The 27,723-nt window shown below is 35.1% G+C and overlaps 1 protein-coding gene across 2 annotated transcripts; it reads right to left on the bottom strand.

Moving 5' to 3' along the window:
• Positions 1-390: 390 nt before the first annotated feature.
• On the bottom strand, positions 391-27,099 carry LOC112047238 (uncharacterized). 2 transcript variants are annotated; one of them, XM_052882547.1, is made up of 12 exons: positions 26,930-27,099; positions 26,188-26,461; positions 22,872-24,595; positions 20,330-22,706; positions 19,771-19,949; positions 19,215-19,389; positions 18,448-18,880; positions 18,054-18,142; positions 16,536-17,915; positions 14,586-14,805; positions 10,205-10,324; positions 391-9,447 (listed from the first exon to the last, which is right to left on the bottom strand). In XM_052882547.1, the coding sequence occupies exons 2-12, from the start codon at positions 26,224-26,226 to the stop codon at positions 9,419-9,421; spliced, it is 6,765 nt and encodes a 2,254-aa protein (XP_052738507.1). In that variant the 5' UTR covers positions 26,227-26,461; positions 26,930-27,099; the 3' UTR covers positions 391-9,418. The 2 variants fall into 2 exon arrangements, with proteins under 2 accessions (XP_052738507.1, XP_023940050.2); XM_024084282.2 differs by having other exon boundaries at positions 26,188-26,302.
• Between the last annotated feature and the right edge of the window lie 624 nt (positions 27,100-27,723).

Genomic DNA, 27,723 nt, shown 5'->3' with positions numbered 1-27,723 from the left:
CGTCGATAATGCCGACCCATACTAATACTCCTATACTCAAAGGCACAATTATCCGCCCACTTTAATATGACGCGAGTATATTAAAGTGGGCGGAATTGTGCCTCTTAGTATATTATAATCGTTGGCATTGAATAGGCTCTGAAAGTACTGAACTAATTTGAAAAATTCTTTCTCTGCTGGGAAGCTTATTACCTATAGGTCATATTTTATCCCCATATTCCTACGGGAACGGGAACCACGAGGGTGAAATCTCGCGGCGTCTGCTAGTAAATAAAGGGCAGGTCAAGTTAATCGCACACTGTCGTTTGCTAAGTGGCAGAGAGAAACGTTGCGAGCTTCGACAATGTACGTTTAACGTTAAGTAAGGATTAATTAAAGGAAAGGCAATAATTCAAACGAAGATTTTATGTAATTAATTATCGTAACATCTTTTATTCTATATTATTATTATTATTTTAAATTTTACATGCTTAGTTTCAAACATTAAGAAAGAAATAATAATATTTAACATCTGCATAATATACAAGAGCTTCTACCATATTACGATCCGCTTAAAAGTTACAAAAAATATTTATAATAAAAATTATATAATTTATATTATATGTATTGCAAAAATGTTCCATTGTTTATACGAATACCTTACACTTTAACCGTTCGGGAGAAACTCAGGCCTAGGTGGGAAAATATACAAACTCCATAAGTTTCTTCAGATAACAAGAGCCTTTTGACTTCAAACAGATATACATAATATATGTACCAACATATATATTAATAAGCCTCTTTTTAAATTATCAATTTAATATTTAATGTAATTTTATAAAATAATTAAAATAAGAAGCCATTTTGTTGTTATGTTTTTAACATAACAAAGTAATTGCCCGACATTCACTCAGTCGCGAACGATCCACGGTCGCGGCTACATGTCACTGCCAGGCAGTAATGATTAATAAAAAAAAAAAAAAGATACCGGTCAACTTGAGAACCTCCTCCTTTTTAAACTCGGTTAAAAATCAACTTTTACGAACGTCCAATTGAAACATATGAATTATCTAGTTATTTAAACACTTAATTGTATTAATAATTTCGTGGGTAGATTTTGAAAGTTATTGAGCTTACGTAAACATATAAATATATTGGTACATATAATTTAGAGATGAATTTCCCAAAAGGCACTTACATCTAAAGGCGATAAGTTAGGATAGGCAAATGATACACACACCGTTCGATATCCGTTAACAAAATATATAATAATATATTATGTAGCTTAATCAGTATTTGTTATATTTACACGACACAGGTTTTCACTACTGAATGATATTTTAAAAAAAATTATCACAAAGATTTCATCTAATATTCTACAAAATACTTCATATTTTTTCATTTATTATTAATATTATTATAATCCACGTCAGAGCGCAAAGTGCTGATTTTGTTTACGATACTACACGTTAAGGGTCCAAGCTCGTGTAATGTAATATAAATGCATCATATTACACGAGTGTGGATTCGGCCTAACAGATACATTTCATGAACTTTCACATACATTAAACTAAATATAGTTAACTATTTCCAGTATAGGAGTAAAGACTTGAACTATTCTTGAAAACTTTCTACAACTGAATTTGTGTTGTTGTTAAAATAAATTACCTTCAATGTTATCATTTATATTAGAAAAAAAGTTTGTAAAATTAAAACAAGGTGAATATCTTAATGAGTCCATGTTGGGTGAAAATATTAGCATGAAACAGATAATGTGACCTTAGAAAACATCCTAAATAGATTGCTACAGTAAAAATAAAAACAACATTAAGTATATCAAATATGATATTTCCTAAAATTTTTCTCTTATACAATGTATATGGCAAGTATTTCACTAAAGCGTACAAGCGAAATGAAAAAAAAAACAATCTCTCTTTCACGAGTATAATTATCTCCTCCACTCCAACCAACAGATCGGTTGTGGGTGTAATCTCAGACCAACTATAGAAGGACCAGTATCGTTATCGAAATTGTCTGTCATTTTATGACTTTAGATTAGATATATTACATATTTATATTATATCTTATACTAAACTAGAAGTTTACTAACATTCAACTACACAAAAAGGTATTATTTTTACGGAGTACCGACGAGAACGAACGAAACCGATTACAACTCTGAAACATCGATACTGTAGAGACAGTTTTTATAATTGCATTAGATCATTGATCATATACTTTGACAGAAAAGTAACATCTAGCGAGTCCGGTCCTATACAATAATTGGTCTGAGTGTGTAAACTATACAATTAGTACGTTGAAAAAGAAACTATCATAAAAATGTAGATCTATCTGTCACACCAAGTTTTAGTACTGTACGCATAATATGTACTCTTTTGATATTTACAGTTGCATTTAGGCTACTGAAGTTCATGTAGAACAAAAAAAGGCGTATCAGTACTACATATTTTTCCATTTTAAGATGAAGGTTTGGCAGTACGTAAACCGTACAATCGAGTATGTGTTTGTTAATTAAAGAAGCGTTCACAAAACAAACATATTTTTAAATTATTATTTGGACGATACAAGTCTACCAAAAAACCGCAACCACTGGGAGTTACATGATAATAGTATGTTTCTGTTTTGTTGACGTTACTTCATTTCCACGCACAAACCTGTACAACTTACAAAGCCAATCTTCATAAAATAGAATATCAATATAACTACAAAGGCGAACCTTCGCAAGACAGAATGTCACATTTTTACAGCGTTTCTATTTCTCGTGCGTACACTTCAAACATACCTATAAATGTAACATCACAGCAAAATGCACTTCAACATCGAGTAAAAAGCGAAATAAATACAATTATTTATTATTATGTTCAACAACACATTAAATATTTAGGTTAAAAACGCACCACGACATACAAGACAAACATCGACCAATAGCCGGGGAGACAGAAATATCGCTCTCTTTCGGTCGATACGATATCGATCGCTCATTAGCGATAAAGCCGCCAATTGTACATTAGTTTTTTTTTTTAAGTTAATTTCTTGTGTATTTTCCATTCTATTTTTGGCATACAATAATAGTTATTTAAGCCACTGTTATGTAATGACATTGTATCCCGAGTGATCTTGAAGATTTTGAAATCGAATTACACAATAGACAATACGAGTGCTACAATGGCTAATTGCAGTGGCATACAATAATTTTTCTACCATAAAAAAATAAAAGGATTAACAAAAATGGCGGCTGATTTAAGATATCGCTCTCTCTTTCTTTCCCAATATAATGAAAGAGACAGCAATACTTTTAAATACACCGCTATTGGTCGAAATGTCGCTCTCGAGATACATCGTGGTGCGCATATAAGGCCTACAGGGGTAGGCGATTTCACAGAATTCATGCTATTTTTATCTCTCGAAAATTAATTCTATTTTAAAAATTTACGGCACGCCATTTTGTAGAAATTGCCTTTAATTTTGGTGGATTCCTGCGTGTTTGGAAGATCTGTGATTCTTCACAGTAATGCCATAAATATTACAAACCACAACGCAATTTGACAATAATAAGTAGATCGACAAAAAAACATTCAATTCTCTTTTTATATACAAAATATACATCATTTCTTTTAATGAAATTTTAAATAATAATATAATTTCATGCGTAAAATAAAAATTGTTTGATTATTATTTGTTATTGATTTGTTATTACTAGTGACGAGACGGATATCGATTTTGTTTATTGACGAATACGATTGTAAATTGTTATTATGATACTGTAAAATATTTCGAGAAACAGCGACCATTCGATCGATATGGGCCTCAGACCAATTATAGAAGGACCTGTATCGCACTCATAGTCACGAACAAAATTATCTGTCATTTTCCGAGGAAAACGAGCTTAGATTTTGTATATATCTTATACTAAACTAGAAGTTTTTGCCCGTTTTTTTACACAATTCAATTACACAAAATGGTATTTTAACGGAGCTCTTTAACCGACGAACACGATTACAACTATTTAACATCGGTTCTATAGAGACAGTTTTTATAATCGCATTAGATCGTTGATCATATACTTTGACAGAAAAGTAACGTCTAGCGAGGCAGGTCCTATACAATAATTGGTCTGAGATATGGGCACATCATTTTAATTACAATGGTGTATGTATGTAAAAATCGATTTTATCACTGGTATACCGAATCGATATCCATTATATCGATGACGTCTAATAATAATTTTTCTATACACTAATACATATTTTTATGCCTTTAGGCGATTTATTGCAACCGTTCGACTAACATCTAAATATATTATACATTATGCACAAATAAGCGACGCTGCCAAATATATTAAATAGGCAAAACAAGAAAGTATTGCTATCTTTTCACAATGCTGATGCCCACTCGAGAGCGGCATCAATTTTAAAACACCACTTTTCGTGTTAAATACCTACATACAATGTGTTATAAAATGTATAACTATTAAGTAGAGAATTGCTTGCAGATCATTTCAAACAAAGACACGAATTCACAACTATAGTAGGTAGCTATAACTATAGCCAGAGAAAAGATTAAAAAAAAAACCTATAAAACGATCAACAAAATGGCGTTAGTTTCAAAGCTTGTGAACTAAATTTATTTTAAATAAATGAATGTTGCTCTTTTAAAAAAAAATGTAAGAAACGTCCTTTTTTAAAGTCGGTTAAAAATGTACAATTTTTATATCATTCTATATCGTGTGTGTGATTGGTTGGTTGGTTAGAAAGTCATAAATAGCATACCTACTCGACTATTTTTACAACGTTTATGATTTTATTAATGTCATGCCGATTTTACTTTAAGACTGAAGGTAAACGTAAGTATTAGGAAGTAATCAAAATTGTTAAAAATTAAAATGAATCGAATCAAAGTTCATTTCATTAAATTGAACTAACAAAGACTGCTGTTATCAACGAGAAAAGATTTCATTTAAAAAAAAAAAGTAATTTTAAATGCATGTACACTCACGTGATTATATTTTTAAACGTTTATTTGATTGTATGTTAATATAAATTAATTATTTTCAATACTTATATCGAGATGTGACCATGTAGCTTCTGAGATTAGCCGCTTTAAATTGTGGAAAAATTATTATGATACCAACGAAATCTTGACTAAGCTATTGCACCAGAAAGTTAAGAATCAATTAAGTATAGAAACAAAGATATTCGTATTATTATGGCTCAGCCAACTTATTATTACGAATCTATAATTTAGATTTAGGCGGTATAACAAAGACCATTTCGGCCGATTTACATATGATTAAAGAAAAAAAAGCGCAAAGCAAAATTGCAAGCTTCTGTCCAAGGTTTTAGTTTAATTTTTACACACAGGTGAAATTGTTAGTAATAGAATAACCGTTCCAACTGAAAAATATTTCTTATGAATTGTATGCATATTATAAATAATAAAAGGTTAAAATTAATGAATATTCAATTCTAATTTTAATTTAATTTCAACGATTTTTCATTCAAGTTTATCATACATAAATAATGATTTATTTAAATAATAATATTGTAAAGGTTTTTAAATGCCGTTCATTGCAATTTGGCGTTTTAATTTAATAAAAAGTTAAATATAAAATTGAGCAAATAAATTGGACTCGCACTGGGCCTTGTGATTATTATACAACATATTATTTAGGTCATCGTCAGTGATATGTTCACGCATCTAGAGCTCACTCCGTCTCGCAGATATGTTACGTGCCTAGAAAATCACCGCAGTGATCCGAATTTAGCTACTCATCAAAGCACACATTTAATTCCATTATATTATATAATATTTATGTATATTGTATATACAACTCCTGAACACATAAGTCGACATTGTATACAATATTTAGATATTATTTGTTTAAACAACTTTCGTCGAAATTAAGACAATTAGCCGCTTTTGTCGCCTCAGTTTTGACGCGTGACATATGTCTAAGTCTAATAGAAAATCTTTGATTTCAACGAACAACAGACAAACAGGGCTAATTCCTGAGAATTATTTACCAAATGACAAGTTGATAAACAATTTTTCCAATACCAATTTCTGGTAATTTTTCACATTGAATAAGTTGGTATTTAACTGACCAGAGTTCATTGACTGAATTTTCAAAGTGTCCTATCAAAAAGGTTTTTATCTTTGTTTTACAAATATTTGCCATATAACTTAAATAAATAACATAAATAATTTTAATTATATTATTCAAAGACAAATCTGCAATATGTTGTTATTTTTTTATCCGACAAATAAAACGATTCCACGTGAATTATTCGTAAGTACATTCAAAATTAGAAATATTATATTCATTACACAATTAGTTACATAAATGTTTAAGACAGTGGTAATGTGGAGGAACTCTAGATACATTAACATATCATTGATTTTACCTAAGAAAACAACAAATCTCTATCATGTCAATGACCTTTTTCTCTATATTTAAATAATTACTACTATATTAATCTCATTGAGTATAATCATGTTAGGACGCAAAGCAAGAAATTAATAATTTTAGAGAAAAAAAAAGTATATTAATTATTAATGTTAAATATAATTTAAATATCGGTTTAATTTATAGTGATTTTAAAATAAACACATGTGGGATTTTTTTAAATTTAATATAATTTTCATTACCAATCGACTACTACTGTATATTTGTATACATACAAATGCAACGAACGGAAGTCTTGAAAACTAAAAAAAAATTAAACGTCATTATTTTGATCACAGAAATTATTTATTGTCATCTACTACCAGATGACAATGAATATTTATTATTTATGTAATAATAATTACACCAAAATATTTGTTTTAGGTAACGATTTTTAAAAAATTAGGTAGTTTTATCAAACAATTACTGAATGTAATCTATACCGAGACAGTTTTATGCTATGCAAATCTTTTTGTATACAAGGTAAAAGGGTAAATCTAGGAAAATTATGGGAAATATTGTAAGATACTATATCATATTATTGGACATTTTATTTTTAAAAAAAATTCTCGTCAAGAGTACGGCTTTGTAGTTAATGGCATGTATTTAAGAGTGTATTTGTGATGTAAAGTACCTACTTTAATCTATTAAAATCTAATTGTGTTGCTTTAGTATTATATTAATAAATAATGACTTATTTTTTCATTGTTGATTAATTTAAATGAAAAAAAAACCTATGCCGTATAGATTCCTATAAAGGTACTCGTAAAATACTTGCATAAAAGAAATTTTGGTTTATCTACGACGATTCTCTATACCAATATTATTTTTGGATATAATAATAATAATAATAATCATCACTTTTCTTATCCAGCTAATCGAAAAGCGTGTGCTGTAAATACGACAATATCGAGGCTTAAACTACGACAGAGTTTGACTGAACTACTAGCTAATATTTCTACCCAAAAAAATAAATCCGGCCTAAGTCGTTAAAAATCCATAACGAAAATTCAAAACCGACAGGTAATAATCTTTCGTAAATTTGACACACTTATAACACATCGAGCGGCGTACACGCGGCGTGTTGCAAGTGTGCGTCTATCTTAACCTTGTGATGTAGACATTGCAATGAGGCGCTCGCCTAACTATATGACACGTATTTACTTCTAAGAATGGCTTACGAGAGTCTATTATCGACACTAAACTACACCAGAAACTCTACACTAAAGAGACCTACTTGTAGATGGGGACACACTATGCTATGATTACGTCACAAGAAATTGTCAACCTCATATATCTAATGCGAGCTAGTCATTTAATGTCATTTTCTGCGACTATCTGACTAACCTGTATAATCATGACACACGCATTGTGTCCAAAACTTGTACCTGTATACGTCACACAACATGGCAAACATAGTGATTACACCAAAAAAGAGTAATTTCATTCCTTCATTCCTATGCGCGATCACACCTGGAGTTTTCTGTATTCTGAGGACACATGTTTTCAGACAAGAGTCCTTCAACGCTCGATCCATTCCAACAGACATTTTCAGATTATGACAAGATATAATAAATGATTATTTTTAGCTTATTTTATTGTTGTTGTAAGTGTCGTTTGTCAAGTCAACATTTAAGAGTGAAACAAACCTTGAGGGTATTTTGTCGGTTCTGTGTGTTAAAGCCACACAGATTTGTTTAGTTGTCGTGACTTTCTATACAATATTCGCTTATATATAAACGCGTTTGCAACGAAGTTCCCATTACACTAATCTAATAAATAAAATGTGTTTAACTTCTGAACCTAATGATCTATTTCAGATATATTCAAAATATTTCTTACTTCGTTAACAAACTAAGTAAAAAAAGATTTTTTGTGATATTCAAATATCACAGTTTGTTGACACGGTGTGATATCAAAACTCACTATTAAATAAGTTGTTAAATTAAATTTTTTGTGACGTAATCAAAGCCAAACGAGCCCGCAACACGTAGTATTTATTAAAAAGAGAAAAATAAAAATAGAATAATAGATAAAACGAACAATAAAAACAAATTTTAATTTACTTACATTATGCGTTACAAAAATCCTATCCTCCAAACCCGACGTTCCTTACAACCCCGAATCTCCTCTATTTAATAAATAATCATATCGCAATGATAGTGATACGTAAAACGAGTGAGATGTTGTTACCTCTAGAGAACCTTTGTGTATCACAAGTATTTGCTCGTATTAATAGTCGTATTGATCATGTAATGGTATTTCTAGGGATTGCAATCCAAACAATCCAAATTGATTCGAAACATTTCATATATAATTGTTTTCTTTATAAACTTAATTTTAGTTTATTTATTATGACCACTCAACTCAAATCAGATTGGAGTTTGATCAGATCTAACCGAATTAAGATAGGGTTGCAATCCCTTGTTACTTTACGTAACTCGAGTAAAAGAGAGAGGTATGTGACGTTACCTTAAAATGTATATTTATTGCATTTTGCGTCTTTGTCGTTTCATTAGGTGGGCTTTTTGACGCTTGATGACAATCACTCCAGAGGCAAAAACATATCGCCTAAAACGCTTTGTGTACACATATAAAAAATCTTTTCTCTATACAATATTTAATTAATTATATACCATTATTTTATACGTACCGTAAAAATTACCTTAAACTCTCCTATATACAATATGTACAGAGGGAAATAAAAACAATTTGTACTTGCAGAAAAACCGTGAAAATGAAACAAATAAAAAAAAATCTAAAGACAAGAAACTGAAAATATACAATACAATACAACTATGCTAGTTCGCTGATACACAAATCCTATACAAAAACGACAAGACGTTCATCAGTTTTATGTGTGTCAGGATTTGTGTATGAACGATTCAGTGCCAATAAAACCGAATCGTTTATAAAAGTGTATATTACAGTCGCGTGAGATTTACAAAAATACTTGCGAGCGCCGGCGCGCCTCTATCTGTCGCAACGCTTCAAGACCGCATCTGTGGACAACACACACTAATCAGCGCCAATTTTTTTGCTTTATTATAACTATTAACAATTAAACAAATTAAAATAAAACAAAACCAAGTAATAATAAAATAAATGGAAAAGAAACTAACACCTATTATTCCTTCCTTCAGATCGGTTCTAGCTTTCTATTTAGGTACAAGGGGAAGGGGTCCTTTCCCTTTCTACCTAATAATTATACAAAACTAGAGGACTTGGAAATTCCTTAGCAATGCCCCGCGCGCACGATTTCATACCCACGCAGTCATTCCCTCTACCCCGCGCGCACGACCTCTCACCCGCGCAGGCCTTTCCCGCCGTCGCCCGCATATCATGGGAGAGACATCAACGTGCTCCAGGAAGATAGCGAAGAAAGTGGATAGATGATGATGTCAAGGAGTGGATCAAGTGCGGAAATGGCCTACAAAAGAAGAAGAAGCTATATACTATTTTAAAATAAGTATGTTAATACTTATTCAAGAGTGGACCAAGTGCGGAAATGGCCTACAAAAGAAGAAGAAGCTATATACTATTTTAAAATAAGTATATACTTATTTTAAAATAGTATATAGCTTCTTCTTCTTTTGTAGGCCATTTCCGCACTTGGCTTAAAAATATTGCAAAAGACCGGAAGAGTTTTCTACACATGACCGCCAAACTAACAACAACCAAACAAACAAATGATGACGTCATCACCGAACTTGCCAAGCTTTAGAGGCTAATCTCCCTTTGGTGAGATTCGTAACTCACCGGTGTCCGCGAGGCGCGCGTCCTCGTCCTCGGGCAGCGCGAGGCCGAACTCCCGGCGCAGCCGCGAGCTAAGGTTCTCTCGTTGCCGCTCCGAAGCTGTCGGCTGAGCGTCGAATACGCCTGCAAAACATACAAATTGAATTTGTCATACATATACATATTGACAATTTACGACAGACAAATTAAATAAATAAATTTAAGACTAAATAATTCAATTAAGACATTAAACTTTAAAGTCTTCGAATAGTGTGTATTATTAATGATCTAAAGATCTGAGATTTGGTTGTTATGGCCCTTATAAGAAAGCTCCGAGTCACTAAGCGGGCGATGGAGCCAGCTATGCTTGGTTTTATCTGCGAGATAGAATCAGAAATGAGGATATCCGCAGACGAACTAAAGTCACCGACATAGCTCAGCGAGTCGCGAAGCTGAAGTGGCAATGGGCGGGGCACATAGTTCATAGAGCCGATGGACGTTGGGGTCCCAAGGTGCTGGAATGGCGTCTCCGCACCGGAAAGCGCAGTATTGGTCGACCTCCCACTAGATGGACTCAGGAAATCAAACGGGTTGCAGGGAGCAGCTGGATCCAGCATCCAGCAGCATGTTTAGAAGTCTATACAAAAGGCTTATGTCCCGTAGTGAAGGTCCATCAGCTGATAATGATGATGATGATGATGATGGATGATGATAGTGATGATGGTGATGATGATACAAATTGACTAATGGAATCTTCTCTGCAATCGCAGACGTAAAATAACTTTGCGCATTCAACTCTGGCATTGCTACATCTGTATACTTCTGTATGGATGTGAAGTCTGAACAATAAAAGGGGACATCTAAAAACCATCTAGAAACATAGAAGCGTTCCAGATATGGGCATTTACACGCATGTTAGCCATTAATGGTCAAGTCACTAATGTGGAAGTTCAACGAAGAATTTGGGAGAGATAGATTATATTCTGGAACAACATACACCATCCCATAGATTTTTTCGTCAAAGGCCACTTTATAATCCGAAATTCTAACTGCAGTAGGATCTAAATGCGATTTATGGAGGGCATAACCAGCAGAGAACAAATATTGTCATTGTAGATATTACGTTTGCGCCAAAACGTATGTAAATAGAAATGCATGCAAACAAATGTGAAAATTAAACGTGGTATTGTCTCTATAGGATTATCTCACAGCTCAGCTATTCCGACTTGGCACTACAACACTTATAACATATTCATACAGTTATATATCTTACGATGTTAGGAATAAAGTCCAATGTAAATTAACCAACAGGACAGTTGGATACATAAAAACACAAGTATGACATTAATTATTCAAACACGTATTGTGTTTGCTTTACTAACAATGGGTTCCAAACAGTTACATACAATATTGAACATTTTATTTGTCAAGGGGTCGAACATTGACTATGTGATGTTATTATCTACTTTTAAATCCCCTATCCCCTTGTAGCTAAGAGCTTTTAGACTTTTTTTTTATTTACAACTAGCGGACGCCCGCAACTTCGTCCGCTCTTAGACCTCTTTAATCCAGCCCTTACAATGCTGATAAAATGGCTTAACTTCTCCCGTTTTCCCAACATTTCCCTTCACTGCTCTGCTCCTATTGATCGTAGCGTGGTGAAAAGTTTACAATAACCTGCCCAGGAGTATGAAGAATAATTGTACCAAGTTTCGTCAAAATCCGTTGAGTAGTTTTTGTTTCTATAACGAACATACAGACAGACAAAAACTTTACTGAATGCATTTGTGGCATCAGTAGCGATCACTAATCATCCCCTGATAGTTATTATGGAAATATATTTTTAATGTACAAAATTGACCTCTCTACAGATTTAGCCCTTGACTACAATCTCTCCTGCAAGTGATGATGCAATCTGTTATAAAATCCAAATGTTATAAAATTAGATAAGTCTATCAATGGTGAAACACTAGAAATAGAGAATTCCACAGTTTTCCTGGGAGTGACCTTGGATTCTAAACTTCAGTGGGGTGTTCATATAGAAAAACTGTCAGGTAAACTCAGCTCAGCTGCTTTTGCAGTGAGAAAAATAAGACAGTTTACTGATGTTGATACAGCTAGACTTGTTTATTTTGCGTACTTTCACAGCGTAATGTCTTACGGTATTTTGTTGTGGGGCAAGGCTGCTGATATACATTCTATATTTGTACTTGAAAAAAGAGCAATTCGAGCAATATATCAACTAAAATCACGCGAGTCCCTTCGTCAAAAGTTTAAAGAAATAGGCATTTTAACAGTAGCCTGTCAGTATATATATAACAGTATAGTTTATGTGAGACAAAATATTAATTTGTACAAACGAAAAGGAGATCTAAACCCACGTCTTACTAGACACGGGCATAAGTTAGTTATTTCTGCATATCGTCTCCAAAGAGTTAAAAAATCTTTTGTGGGTTTGGGTGTACTCTTCTATAACAAGATCCCCAAGACTGTGATGGACTTGCCAATGCACAACTTTAAGCAATGTGTTAAAAAACATTTACTTAGTCAAGGTTACTACACTATTGATGAGTTCCTTAACGATAACGGTGCTTGGAGGCCATTGGATCAGCTTCCACCTTCACACAGGAAATAAAACTATAAGAAATTATAATTTAATTGTTATCAAATGTAAATTGTAATACTGTATGACTTTTTCAAAAGAGCAACTGTTGAGTTTCTTGCCGGTATCTTCTCAGCAGAACCTGCCTTCCGAACCGGTGGTAGAATCTTTACAAATAGTCAACTGACGTGTCAAAAGTGCTTGTAAACTGAGCCTACTTGAAATAAATGAATTTTGAATTTTTTTGAATCTAAGATGGAAGCGGGCTAACATGTTAGGAGTAGGATGATAATCTACACCCCTTTCGGTTTCTACACGACATCGGAACGCTACATCGCTTGGCGGTAACTAGCCACGGCCGTAGCCTCCCACCAGCCAGGCCTGGACCAATCAAGAAAACCTCAAATAACCCAGGACCTCTGTCTTGTAAATCCACCGCGCATACCACTGCGCCACGGAGACCGTCAAAATACAATAAAAACCCCTCAATCAAAATCATATATACCTTTTGGTACAAAGTCTCTTCATTTTCCTAGTCGTTGGCTAATTGAACGTTAGTAGGTAAAACTGATACTAATAGACATTTTTTTTTTCTTTATAAGTTAGCCCTTGCCTACAATCTCACTTGATGGTAACATATTATATTTGCAGTCTAACATATTATAAATTAAAAAACATTTTCTGTTTCGATGACTTTTTGATACATTAATTGCGTTAATCTTTATAAAAGATCTCATCTTCCTAAAATAGAATACCTATCCACTCAGTAAATAAATGTTACGTCAACTAAATTAAACGTTTTATATCTTATCAAGCCAATTTACTGCATTCAATAAATAGTATGTACTTATATATGAGTACATGAACATTAAATGATAAGTGCAGTGCACAATAAACGGTGTTAGTAATCATTTTAAATTTAGCATTACTATACAATTTTCAATTTATTTAAGAGATAGTCCTGAGTATTTAATGGAGTCTTAATGTAACTATAGCAGCATTACCAAGGCGTTTGGGTGAGCTCAGAGTCCAAGGGCCAGAGGAACTATTCGTAGGAGAGAAAGGGCTCTCTATAAGACTTGAGGGACAAGGGACCAGAACCCTTGGGAACAATGGGGTCACGTCCGATCAGCCAACCGCCACTATGACGGTTGTTAGAAATGGAATCCATGTTTTGATGACTTGAGAAATTGGAGTCTTCTTTATTGATGATGGCTAATGTGGGGTAAAGTATGTAAACGAAAATCCGTAAAAGTTATTACTATTTTTTATGGACGCCCGTAACTATTGCGTGAAATTAAATTTTTTACCATGAATTTTGATGGAATAAAAAGTACTAGCCTATGCAGAAATTTCCAATTTATCCATATAACAATTTTCATTTCAGCTCGAGGCCTTGATGTAAGGAAGGATATACATGTTAATGATGATGATGATGATGATGATGATGACGATAATGATGATGATGATGATGATGATGATGATGATGATGATGATGATGATGATGATGACGATAATGATGATGATGACGATGATGATGGATGATGATGTTAACGATGATAATGATGATGACGATGATGGATGATGATGATGATGGATGATGATGATGATGGATGATGATGATGATGGATGATGATGATAATGGATGATGATGATGATATTGGATGATGATGATGATGACGATGATGATAATGGATGATGATGATGATGATGATGATAGATGATGATGATAATGATAGATGATATAGATGATGATGACGATGATGATGACGATAACGATGAGGATGAGGATGACGATGTTACCTTTGGGCAGCTGCGCGTTGAGATCCCTGTGCAGGCGCTGCTCCAGCTCGTCGGCCGCCGCCGCCGCCGCCGCGTCCAGCCGCTGCGGCGACAGCGAGGCGGAGCCCGACGAGCCGCGCGACCACTCGCCGCCCTCGCCCGCCTCCCCGCCGCCCGCGCCCGCCGCGCCCTCCTCCGCGCCCGCGCACAGGTGCCGCTTGCGGTACTCGCTGATCGACAGCTGTACACACAGACACTATTCAATAGGCTAGTTGACACTTTCGGCTCACTGCAGAACTCGAGTCTCCTCTCAGAGTGAGAGGGGTTAGGCCAATAGTCCACCACGCTGGTGGCAGACTTCACACACGCAGAGAATTAGAAATATGTCGCAGTCATCAGGTTGAAAGGAGAGTATAGTATTGCCCACTTTTAATGAGTAATTTAACTGATTAGGTAAATATAGATGTCTCTGAAAATTTGCTCCATGACTTCTCCTTAATTGTCCTAATTATGACCAACTTTCAGCACTGTATCATTTGAATAATTTGTGCCCGATTTTGTATGGAGACTTGGTTTCGCTTTTCCATTTCTTAAAGAATGCCTAGGCTATTCATTAAGCCCCAACACTTCCCTTTGATGGCGTATTAGATGGCTATCTCAACATATACACTACAATGACGTACAAAAATTATATACTCTGAATCTGGAAATTATTTTATAATAGCAAACACAATTATTATTTATTTAATATCTTATCAACAAACACCTTGATACAAATTTCAATACCACTAAGATTTATTATCAAAATATCTTTAAATATCGATTGAAATACTATACAGATATGATGAATATATTTAGAGGTAGTAAATGAAAATATTATTATACACTAGCTGACGCGCGTAATTTCGTTCGCGAGAAAATCAGTTTTTCACAAAACCCACGGTTAACCATGGATTTTTCCTGAATAAAAATACAATAACCTCCTCTATCAACCGACCAGTGAAAGTTCCATTTAAATCGGTTAAGCCATTTCAGAGATTAGCCCGGACAAACTTTTAAAATAGTTATCAATCACAGACAGAAATTTCACTTTCATTTATATGTATTGATTAATATAAATACACATATACTCAGAGACACAATTATCCGCCCACTTTAATATGACGCGAGTATATTAAAGTGGGCGGATAATTGTGCCTCCGAGTATATTTGCAACTCTCATTGCTACATCAATACTTTAATCTTCAACAGTCATTTAAAAATGTTGTAAAGCAAAAACATGAATAAAAAAAGTCCAAACATCTCAAATTGAATGCACTTCAGTAATATCAAGGTCACAGAGAGGCCTTGCCATCTTGATCAAACCGGTTTGAGTGTAAAACTTTAATGGTTTCTTGTTGTTTTTCATTATGCAATTCTGTTTCGCTACATTAATTTTTCGCGGTTTTATTCATGTTTGAAGTAAACCTGCCTTTGTGTGCCTGCTCGTGTAAATGTATGTGATATCAATAAAATTGAACTTTGAAGATAACTTTGTAAAAGTAACAGGGTATCTACGATCATTACTTTCAGAGCTACAGGGATTTAAAGGGTCAGATTTGCGACGCTGTCGCGGATCCCTGAAAAACGCCCCATAAAAAATGATACGATTTAATGACGTCGTAGATCATAATGATTGTTAAATTTGTATGGGCGTTTAAACAAAATGACTAATATCTTTGTGTTATTTGTGCGTTTTATGTTTATAGTTCATATATTGAAAAATGTCACATTTATTAATGTAGGGAAGCTATGAAAAACTATGAATTTTCATCTAATTACAATAGGTTTTTAATAGATTTTGAAATTTTGCAAATATCCAGACAATCTTAGCTTTTTTAGCTTCATTTACCCGAATGTATCATAAAAATCAATATATTCAATAAATTAAATAAGACTTGTATAGTGGTGCTGTGGGGGCAATACACTCACCTTTCTCCGAACAGGTTTGGGCTTGTCCTGCGGCGGCGGGTTGAGGCGCGGGTCGTTGTTCCTCAGGGGCCGCGCGGCCCCCACGCCCCCCGTGCTGCCCGCGCTTGCACTCCTCAGCACGCCAGACAACAACACACTGTTATTAGAGTCCATATTGTTCACACGAGTCAAGATCTCCTGCACACTCTTCAACTCGTCCACCGGGCTAACACTACCTTTATCAAACAAACTAGCGTCTAAACTTGTAGTCCTGTCTATTGCACTCTTTATTAACGACATGTTGGGTATGTTCTCGTTTATAGGGCTGTCCACTTTGAACGAGTGGGACATGTTGCTGAATATCCCGGAAAATAGGCCGGTAGAGCTGAACCGAGTCGAAAACGGCAGCGTGTTGTCCAACACTGACGGCCTGTCACTCGGCTCGATGTCACTACATTTCTCTACAGTTTTAACCACTGATGGTTCTACTATCACTGATTTCTGAATCGGCTGCATCGGCTCTTCAGGTAGGGGTATCGTTTCTGGAGACGGCATCACCACAGGGCTGGGCTCTTCGGGTAGAGGTATGTTCTCTGGCGCCGGCAGAGGTATCGACTCGACGGGCGGCAGAGGTATGTTTTCGGGCGAAACATGTAACTTTACATCCTCGTGTGAATTTGCCTCTTCGTGAATGTCGCCGTTGATCTCGGATGATTTTGAACTGGCGTCGTCTTCAGTGCGCAGCTGTATGCTGATCTGATCGTCCACCATATTCAGGTCAAAGTTCAAGTTGACCTTCTTTCGCTTCTCTTTTGGAGGTTTCTTATTCCTACTCTTCAGTATTTGTATGTTTTCTGTGTGAAATGAATGTATTTTCTTTTGGATGTCGTCCATTTCGTCTCGTTGTGGTGACGAGTTTCCAGACGTGTCGGCAGATTGGGAGCTATGCACTTTGTCGTTTGGGCTCTCAATGCCTTTAAGATCTTTCAATTCTGACATGTTTTCGTTTGATTCTAATTTTGTTTGCGTCACGACTGTCGTGTCTATGTCCATTGGCACAACTTTGTTGTTGTAAGCTCCTTCGTCGAGTTCCAGAGTGTTGTTGTTCATAACAATGTCTTCTGGTTTAGTTATGTCCGGTGGTACTTCCTCTTCTGGTGTTGGTGGTACACCTATAATCCTTCTGATATGCTCGGTATTGTGTGGGCCTCTTAAATTAACATTTAAAACGTCATGATCAATGTTGCATTGATCGTCAGAGCCTTGTCCGCTGTCAGACCGCGTCCGGTCGCGACTGTACATATCCATTATATTCCGTTTATATTGCCGCGCCAAAGACAACGCATCTTCTTTTACTGGAGAATCCTCAGATGTCAATACTGGAGAAGTGTCCTCGTTACACTAAACAAAAAAAAAACATTATAATTTCATAACAAAGGTCAAGTAACTAATGTACAGTCAAGGTCAATTCTTTCTTGCTTTTCTACTAGTACTATTTGAAAACAAAAGACTAGCATTAACCTATTACATTCAACTTACCGTCACAATAGTGTTCTGTTCACAAGACAATGACTCCCTCGCCATACGTCTCTTCTTCAATGGTGTCACAATTTCGTTTGGAGGAGATTCTGAAACAAATAATGTATGTCAAAAGTCAATATACATTTTCTTCCTCAAAGTAACAGAAAATCCTTAATGCAGATACATCTCAATGAATTGCTGACTAGATTTCCCATTTGATTCTTATACATTGTACAGATTAAATAAGGTGGATATTAAAATTTCCTTAATAAATTCCTCAATCATTTAAAGCCTTTATAGGTCAACAATAGAGATGCTGGATTTACCACCATGAGGTTGTAGTTAGATCCCTGCCTGGTTGAGTATAGTCTTTATAGTTTAAGTCTCAGTAAATATCTACATTGTTACTTACCTATGATGGGGGAATCACTCTCCTCACTGATAGCTTGTCTCAACCATCGTTTCTTAGCACTGTGCTGCACTGGAATCACTTCAGGAACTTCAGCTGGAGGAGTACTCCTTGTGATCCTCTTTGCCTTCTTCGGTGGCTTATTCCTCTCCCTTCCAGGGGTCCTTGGTGGGGATGGAGGGTCATCATCGTTGAAATCCGGAGTCCCACTGAGATCACCAATCATTGTTGAGGCAACCCTGACTAAGCTTTCTAACGACGGTGCCGATACTAATGGGGGTCTGTATGGAGATTGGTAAGGGGATGGGGTCCGCTCAGGCGAACGGCCAAGCCATTCTGTTGCCATAGTTTTCTTTGTTTTGGGAAGTTTGAAAGCAGATTCTACGGAACCAACCGCCGCTTCTACAAGTAGGCACGCCGAGCTTAAACCGAGGTCCTGGGAAAAGAAGAATGTTAAAGGTGCAAAGTTAATAAATTATTAGCAATAACTTACTTGGCAGTCTATAAATAAAAAAAATTGTATGTGAGGAAATCTTCACATACATTCTCTTACTGATTTAAAAATCAATTTTCTATGACACAATTATTAAGCTACGATTTTTTTACGCACGCTATATTTAGGGTTCTTTACCTTAAAAAAAAATTACTTTAAAGTTGTGTAAAAAAAGATAGCATTTTATGCCACAAAAAATGTATATTGAGACAAATAAGTATGTACCCACAAATTTCTAAAAAAATGTTGTTTTTTGTTTTTTTTTTTTTATACTTACCTCATTAACTGGTTCATGTGTTTCAGGCTCAGGTGGGTGTGGAATATGCTCCAACTGCATCGGGCCCCGCGGAGACAGCGGACCAGCCTCGTCTCCTGACGTCACCATGTCGCTGTCAGCGGAGTTGAGACGACGTCTGTTTGATTGGGACGCCGTGCGAGCTCGACCTTTACGCCTGATACAAATATTAAAATTTAAATATGAATAAAAATAATAATATTTCGTTTATTTTTTTTTTCAATCTTAACGAAATATCTTTTATTCCCTACAATCAGTCACTAAGATTGAATAATATACATCTAAAACTTTAATTTTCTTTTTTTCACCAACAATATTTAATAAAGGAAGTTGTGTACACTATGTCTGAAAATCCGTGGAGAGCTTAGAACCAGGAGACTGACATAGGATACTTGGGGTAGGGGTAGGTTAGAGGTACTCTGGGAGTAGAGTAGGGTTGATTAGGGGTATGGTAGGGTGGGAGTAGGGTAGGAAGTCATTATTTTTGAAAAATTACAAATCTGTGACATGTCAAAGGGAATCAAGTCTCAAAACTTACTTCTTCCTCTTCTTAGAACTGCAATGTATATCATCATCATCATCCTTATCAATGTTGCTGGGATGTGGGTCGGATTCCCTTCGCTTCTGCCTCTCTTTGACCTCTTGTCTCCTTTGCTGAGCCTTCTCCATACGCTCGAAAGCCTTCATTATAGCTTCCATTTTACGCTCTTCCCGAGTCTGTAAGCAAAAGAGAATTTAAAAAAACACACTCAAATTCAATATGCAAGAATTCCACCTCTCAAGTTAGTGCAAAGTTTTCCAAAAAGATTTCATATGCAAACAATTATTTCCATTTGTAATTTGTATGTTATATTGTTTGTATATAAGCCTGTATGAAAATACATGTAAAATATTTCTGTCAAAAAAAATATTTATTGATTCAATTGAATTCATTGCATTAAAAAAAAAAGAATTTCTGTTTATTCTGAATCTGTTGTGGTTTCTGCAATATTCACAATATTGCATTTTATTTTATTATTTCATTACTAACATTCCATTATTATGTAATAAAGATAGTGACGAAAGGATTAATTCAACAATTTATGGAATTCACTTACCATTTTCCTCTTTTCCTTCTCTTTAGCAGCTGTGATTTTATCTTGTGAGTCATCAGTTTTGTCATCCATAGAATCTTGATTAATGCATGTAGTACGGCTTGATCTTGATGACCTGTCGTGACACGCAGATTTAGCAGTCAGCTCTCGCGTTACAGGTCTCTCATGTTCAACTTTGGGTTCAGCTTTAGGTTCCACTTTTAGGTCCAATTTGAGTTCCATTTTGGGTTCTAGTTTAGGTTCTGTTTTAATTTCCACTTTGGGTTCTTCTGGAATCTGTATCTCCTCTATCACTTCTTTTATAGGTTCCACGATCTTTTCTTCAACAACTGGAGGGGGTAGAACTTCTTCCTCTTTAATTTCTTCTTCTATTTTTATAGCAGAACTAAAAGTTTCCGGTTCTGGTTCAACTTCCATTTCCTCTTCTGATTTTTCTATATTTTCTTCTATTTTGGGTTCAATTTTATCAAAATCGGGTTCATCAAGTTCTGGTTTCATTTCTTCTTTGGCTGTCAAGTCAATCTCTTCCTCTTTTTCCTGTTTCACAAATAAAGGTTCGAATTTCAGAGGGTAGTCGGGAGAAAGTAAAGGCTCCTTAGCGGGCGACATAGGGGGAAACTCATGTTTTATAGGAGATTTCTTCTCAGTTTTAACAATACTAAATGGCGACGGTAAGTCTTTTATGGGAGTCAGAGGAGTCAATGGAGGAGACGCTGGTGACGACGCACTGAAGCATCTATTCCTACTTCTCTTTTCTCTTTGTGTGCAATCAACACTTTTTCTAGTCACCAAAGGACTAAGGCCACCATTAACTTTACAGTGTTTAGGGTTTCCACAGGCGCAGGGTTGTTTGCTTCCGTTTGTGTCGTGTCCAACGGTTATTTCAGTATTCGATTGGATATCAGTTATCGTTACAATATACACATGCAATGCACCTTTAACGATGCAATGCTGCAATTCAGCATTAGGTTTACAAGAGCGACGCACGAATCGCGCTTCATTCCCATACGTCCTCGTATCAATACATATTTGTGTATTGTCTTTTGGTAATCTGTAGAAAAATACAAATGGACCTGGTTTCTGACTGCCTGCCCGAGCTGAGTTTTGTAATTGTGGCCTGTGCTGAATTGAGAGCATGTATTTGCCTCTCAGTTCGATAATGGGTGAGTTATCCTTGAGGTCTTTCGTAGCTATAAGTATTTTTCCACCGGCGTGGGGAACTGTGGTACATAGATGCGCAGTGACCGCTGCTGCCATATTGGGCGTGCTACCGAGTTTACTACTATACTTCATAATCTTAGCGCGCAGTTCTGGACTATAGTGATTTGTCACAGCTAGCTCGTATTGATCTCTCCAATGAGACTGTGTCGACATATTAGTACTGTATTTGCTTCTATTCAACATCATTTCCTTCTTCCGTTTCACTCGTTTTTCTGCAAGCTTTCTCTTTGTGCCTTTTCTAACGACCTCTGCTTTTTTGGGACGTTTGAGACCTCTCTTCGGTAATGTCAATGTCGGTTGGGGTAGTGGTGGCAGGACAGGTAAGTTGGAGTTGTACGTCGTCACACATGATCCACTAGTGTTAGTGTATGTAGTGACTGTTAACAACCGTTTCCTTCTTTGACCAGGAGGTCGGCCACATTCTGATGAATCTGAATCTGATGCACCTAAAGCGCTCAATTCTTCTCTTTTTCTCAATTGTATGGATCGGGCGTGACGTCTATCTATGGGACGTGGATGGCACAACTCGCACATGTATGCGTCAGGTATATTCAGTCGATCTATACCCATACAGTCCACGTGTTGCCATTCGCCGCATCGGTCGCAACATATCATATATCCGTCGTCATGAGTGAAGTTGCAAATACATCTAGTCTTCCCTTCTTCTTCACCTTCTGGAGCAGTTTCAGTATCACTGCCACCGGGCATGGGAGGCCTCGTTTCCCCTTCAATTGAGGATGTGACCGATGCTGTATCCTCATCCTGAGAAGGCAATGGGGGAAGCTGCGGTTTGTATGTGAGAGCTCCGAGTGGAACAGAAGTCACTGGTATGGGAGCTCCTGCTCCAACTCCGACTATATTGACTGGTACAGCTGGTGGTATCTCTTGTACAACTGAAGTCACTGGGACGGGCGAACTTTTTAATGGACTCATTGGAGTAGTGGTTGTGACAGTCGATGTTATAACTGGAGATAAGGAAGCCACAGTACTGGTTGGAGTACTAACGACTGGTTGTTTTTGTACAGGCAAGGAGTATGTGTGATCTAGCATGATAAAAGCCAAAGATTGGAAAGAATATCGACGTAGTTCTTCAGATAGATTCGGTCTTTCCTCCATGCCTATAATATCATCTGCTGTCAATAGTGTAGATTTATCCCCACTGTAAAAAAGAAAATGGTTAGAACAAGATAAAAATTTCTGCAACTTACTTTTTGCACATTTTCTTTAATAAGAAATTTAATTGAATATTATTTATTGTCAAAGCAAAGGATGCAACTAATATGTAAGGTAATAGTAAAAATAAAAAATATGTTTGTATACTTACAATACTATCCTCTTCTGGTTTATAGGCTTTGCTTCAATTGGTTCTTCAATAGTAACCAATGCAATTGGTTTATGATTTATTGCATGTAGAGGTGTTTGAGTTTGTTGCAACATTAGTTTGGGCTGTGAATGTGATAGAGATTTTAATATTTGTGCAGTTAGCTGCTGGTTTGCCGACACTTGGGACACTGTAGAGAGCTGATTGTCCGGCCCATATGTTTGAACATATCTTAGGTTTGGAGTAGAACCTGATTGGACATAATGTGGACCTTTTGGTAGAGTGGTACTTATGGGGCCAGTGGATAATAAAACTGGTCCACAAGGAGACTGCAAAACAAGACGTTCACCTTTGGGAATTTTTTGCACAGTCATTGTTTGTTGATTTTTATGTGTAGGACTTCCAACTTTCTGTATAACTTTTGAAGTATTTGACTCAACTATACCATAATTGGAAGATTGGCTTTTGTATGTAACACTAGCTAAAGGCCACGGTTTGTTCTCAGATTTGTGAGCAGTACCAGCCTGCTGTATAATTTTAATAGCTCTCGATTGATTCTTTTGATTAACTTGAGAACTTTTCGATCCTTTGAATGTGCTTATAGATTTCCTTCCAGAGTGAACTGACAACTTGTTAGGTCCAGAAACAACTCTGGACAATATATGACACTGCGTGCTACCAGAGGAGGCAGCGACCATAGCATTTAAATTAGCACCATTATTAAGCTTATTCAAGTTTGTGCTTTTAGAATATGTGTGACCATATGGCACACTCTTCATGGAAGTGTTATTTATTACTGTGGGTGAAAGTGATGCAGCACCTATGAGAGACTGGTTCTTCGGCGGTTTTGTGCTCAGCATTGTGTTGTTCAACTGCTTTTGTGAAACAACATTAGCACTCAATTTGTACACGTGATTCTGAGTTCCATAAACAGGTGTAGCTATATCTTTACTTTGAGTTATGTACTGTGAAGGGTAATTTGAATTTTTCGGTAAAGATATGTTGCTCAATATCTGCACCTTAGATGTTTTAGGCCTTAGGTAACTGGTTTCTGTTATAATGTTTGCACGTCGATTAGATGGTATGGCATCGCTGACATAACTTTCACTAGTTATTATGATCTGCGAAACTCCAGCCGGCCTGTCGTCTTCATTCTTACCATCAGGAGGTGCAGCAGTGGTCAAGATAGTTGGCAACCACAAAGTTTGGTTGGTGACGTCCTGTGATACATTCTGTAGTGCTGTGAGCTGTGTGTGTGATATATTTCCCACAGCCGCATCAACATTTATTGTGAAATTTTGTGGCAGCTTAGTGACATTCTGTACAATTGAAGTATTCAAGGGAGTTTGAATAAGAGCTGCAGTGTTTTCTACATAGTTGCCATCACCGGAATCATCAGTTTCTTGTATTATGGGGTACGCTATGCGTGCTACATTATCAATAGTGGTTTCTTCAATTCTTACAATTCTAGAAAGGGAGTCAATGGACATCTCTGTGTCACATCTCTTCTCATTTATAAACTCAATATCTTTGCCATCTACTTTATGAACAGTTTGTATAATACTCTCTGGGTTAGTAGAATCGGGTTCTGGGTCACCCTGGGTGGGTGAAATTGGAACAGCCCTCAGTACAGGTGTTCTTATGCTTGATATATCCATAGTACTTGTTAATTTATGATCCAAAACATGCTCATATATATTTTCACTGGAGGTGGTCGGCCCGTAATCCTGTAACAAAGTTATAAAACATCAGTTAACAAACTTTTTATGATATAATATAAATTGAGAGAAATCAGAGATTCATCTACATGTAAATAAAATAAAGTCGCAACAGCCAATTAACAAACACAGAAAAAAAATTCATTACTGAATCTATTGCAATGTTAGACATTGTTAAGGCAGTCTGTAACAATGATTAAATTAATTTTTAAATGCTTTCTTCACTTTTTGTATTCATCAATATGGATTATTCTGATTGCTGCCAGAGAAGAAATATTTAAATGTTACAGTTACATGTTAGCATCATTTAAAACATGTTTCTTCAATCAGATATTACAATTGTAACTAACACAGTCCCCTATGATATGAATGCATTATCATGCAATCAACATAATAAATAATGCAACTAGATGAACATCAAAGTAATGTTCTATCAAATGGCCTAATTTATCTAACTTTGTGATAAATGCATATGTATGATGGACAATACTTTAAATATTATAAATTTAAGTTACAGTCAATCTATTCCAGGAAATCCATAAAGATTTGCATGTAGAAGTGATATGAGAGACCAATCTTGTTTGTGTCTGAGAGTATGTTTTGTTAAAGAATAACCCTTTATTTTTACACATTATTGCTGTCTGTCTGTACACTTCACTACTTCCAAAGCCAAAAAGACTTTCAAAATAACACAAACTGTACAATAAGACTTGAATGTGAGCAAGTTTCCTTTTGGATAACAATCTTAGTCGCTCTTTCATGATTTCACTGTTACCTAGAAAGATACAGTTGCTTGCATTCAAGAAACTCTCCTTGTGGAGCTTAACCTTTATAAACTCTATTAAAATAGTAAAAGCTGGTTAAAAAACATAGTTGGTTATATAGCCAATTAATTTGCAATTTTCTTTATCAACACAAATCAAGTGAATTAGCAAAACAAAGCATATACTCACCAGATATAAAAAAAGTAAATTACAAAATGCAGTCTTACATTAAACAATATAAATTCACTTTTTATATTACAAACTAAAGGTATCAATAATACAACATTAAAATTTCAATAATTTATTTATTACCTGTATAAAGAGAAATTATGTATTAATTTATGTATGTTAATGTGAAAGTGACAAACAATATACAGTGCAGGGAAAATATTATGTTAATATATTGTTTTAGGGCAAAAAGACTATGTTACAAATATAGTGAAATAATACTTGTATGATACATATGGCTTTGCCAATTCACGTAAGTTATTTTTATTGTTATATTATGTTCCTAGAATTATATTAAATTCAGGTTATATGTTAAGCAAAGTTACACTGATGATATTATATTTTCACACTGTATTTCGGCACTTTTAGAGTTGAAATGAATATTAAAAATCATGTGCTACACTGTGTTTAGTTTTGATATATTTTCAATACTTTTAGAATACTTTCAGGCAGTTATTCATAAAAATATATATTTTTTCAAAATAAAAACATTGTGATATTGCACTAAATCAATATTTTGGTTTGTGATGGTGTACATTTGATATGGTGTTCAAGGTTAGTGTTTATGAATCTGATGAAATAAATGAAAAGCGTTGATGAAGTACTCACTTGCCGGACCGCTGGTTCGTAATCTGATGTCGCTGACATGCTGAGAATAGCATCTTGGGTTAAACCCGAGATGAGAGTTTGGAGAGCACCCGGCCTCCAAGTTTATTTTATGCGACTGCAATCGAAAATCGTCATTTTATCCATCTGCCTTCGCAATCTTCGTAAACTGAACGCGGCACAGCGGTCTTGTGAAAATATTTTTAGTCCACAAATACGACATGACACTCGAGGTCATTGTTTCAGAAAATAGTCAAAAGTCACATTATTCTGATTCCTACGAGAAAATACAACAAATAAAAGCAAAAATATGCACAAAAGCCCGTTTTAGCGGAGTGTAAATTAGTAAAATCGGCGAATAGGTTAAAATCCACTGCCGCCATTATTGTGGCACAAAAACTGTAATGTCTCCAAACATCAAAAAAGTAAACAGTAACCTAAAACTTTAATATTATGAGAGATATACTGAACTTATTACTGAAATAGAACTATTTTGAGTAAAGAAATGTAATATTATATCCCGCATAGTAACAAAGGGGTGAAATATATAAATACATACGAAAATCAGAATTCGTATATTTATATCACCAAACATGACATAATTAATGTAATTTTAGAACATATTTAATGATAAAGATAACAATATCACGAACCACACACAATAAATACGACATTACAAACGTTAGGCTACGAAATCCAGATGTAAACACTTTTAGAGAAATCGGTGAAGGAGATCAATACTAACCTGTACGTTAACGAATTCAGAATTCCTATGATGTAGCGAAACTATTTCTATCCTGTATTTGCATAGCACAAACGAAAAAGGCCTCAAAGTCCGAAACTACGACCAAAACATTCACAAGAGTCGAAGATGGCGGCCATTGCATTTTCTTGATACAAAACAACGGGGGGTTTCACGGAACATGTCTGAGTACTTAGCACTTCCGGTCAAATGTAACTAAATATAATTTAATTTTTATGTAATGACTTCTTAAAAGTTTCATTTATTAATACTGTAACTAAAAAAATATATAAAAGTTTTACTGGAATACAAGTATTATTATTTATAAACTGTAGTGTTATAATGAATGAAGAAACATAATAAAAGACAAGAATATGATTAAATATCATAGACAAAGATGTAACTACTCTATTTGTTTATAGTTGAAGCATAGTGCAATCTTTTTATTTTATTTTAATCATAAACAAATATTCCAGAATATTTTTACAAGTGGATGCGTTCAGGTTAAAATTTAAACCATGAACAAATTAAGAATCAAAAAAAAAAAGAAAGAGAACATCTTTTTAGAAATCGTTTTTACTACAAATTTGATAAAATTATGGTAGAAATTCTTACAAATGAAACGTTACTCCATCTTTTACTAAACTACAAGTATTTGACCGTTTTTTATGCCATTCAACTACACAAACCGGTATTTTTAGGGAGCTTTTTACACCACGAAAACGATTACAACAATGAAACATCGATTCTATAGCAACAATTTTTATAAACGCGTTAGATCATTGATTCTTGATCTT

The sequence above is a fragment of the Bicyclus anynana genome, chromosome 7 (genome assembly GCF_947172395.1).
Source record: "Bicyclus anynana chromosome 7, ilBicAnyn1.1, whole genome shotgun sequence".
NCBI classification, from domain to species: domain Eukaryota; kingdom Metazoa; phylum Arthropoda; class Insecta; order Lepidoptera; family Nymphalidae; genus Bicyclus; species Bicyclus anynana.
This window is presented reverse-complemented; position numbering and strand designations above follow the sequence as displayed.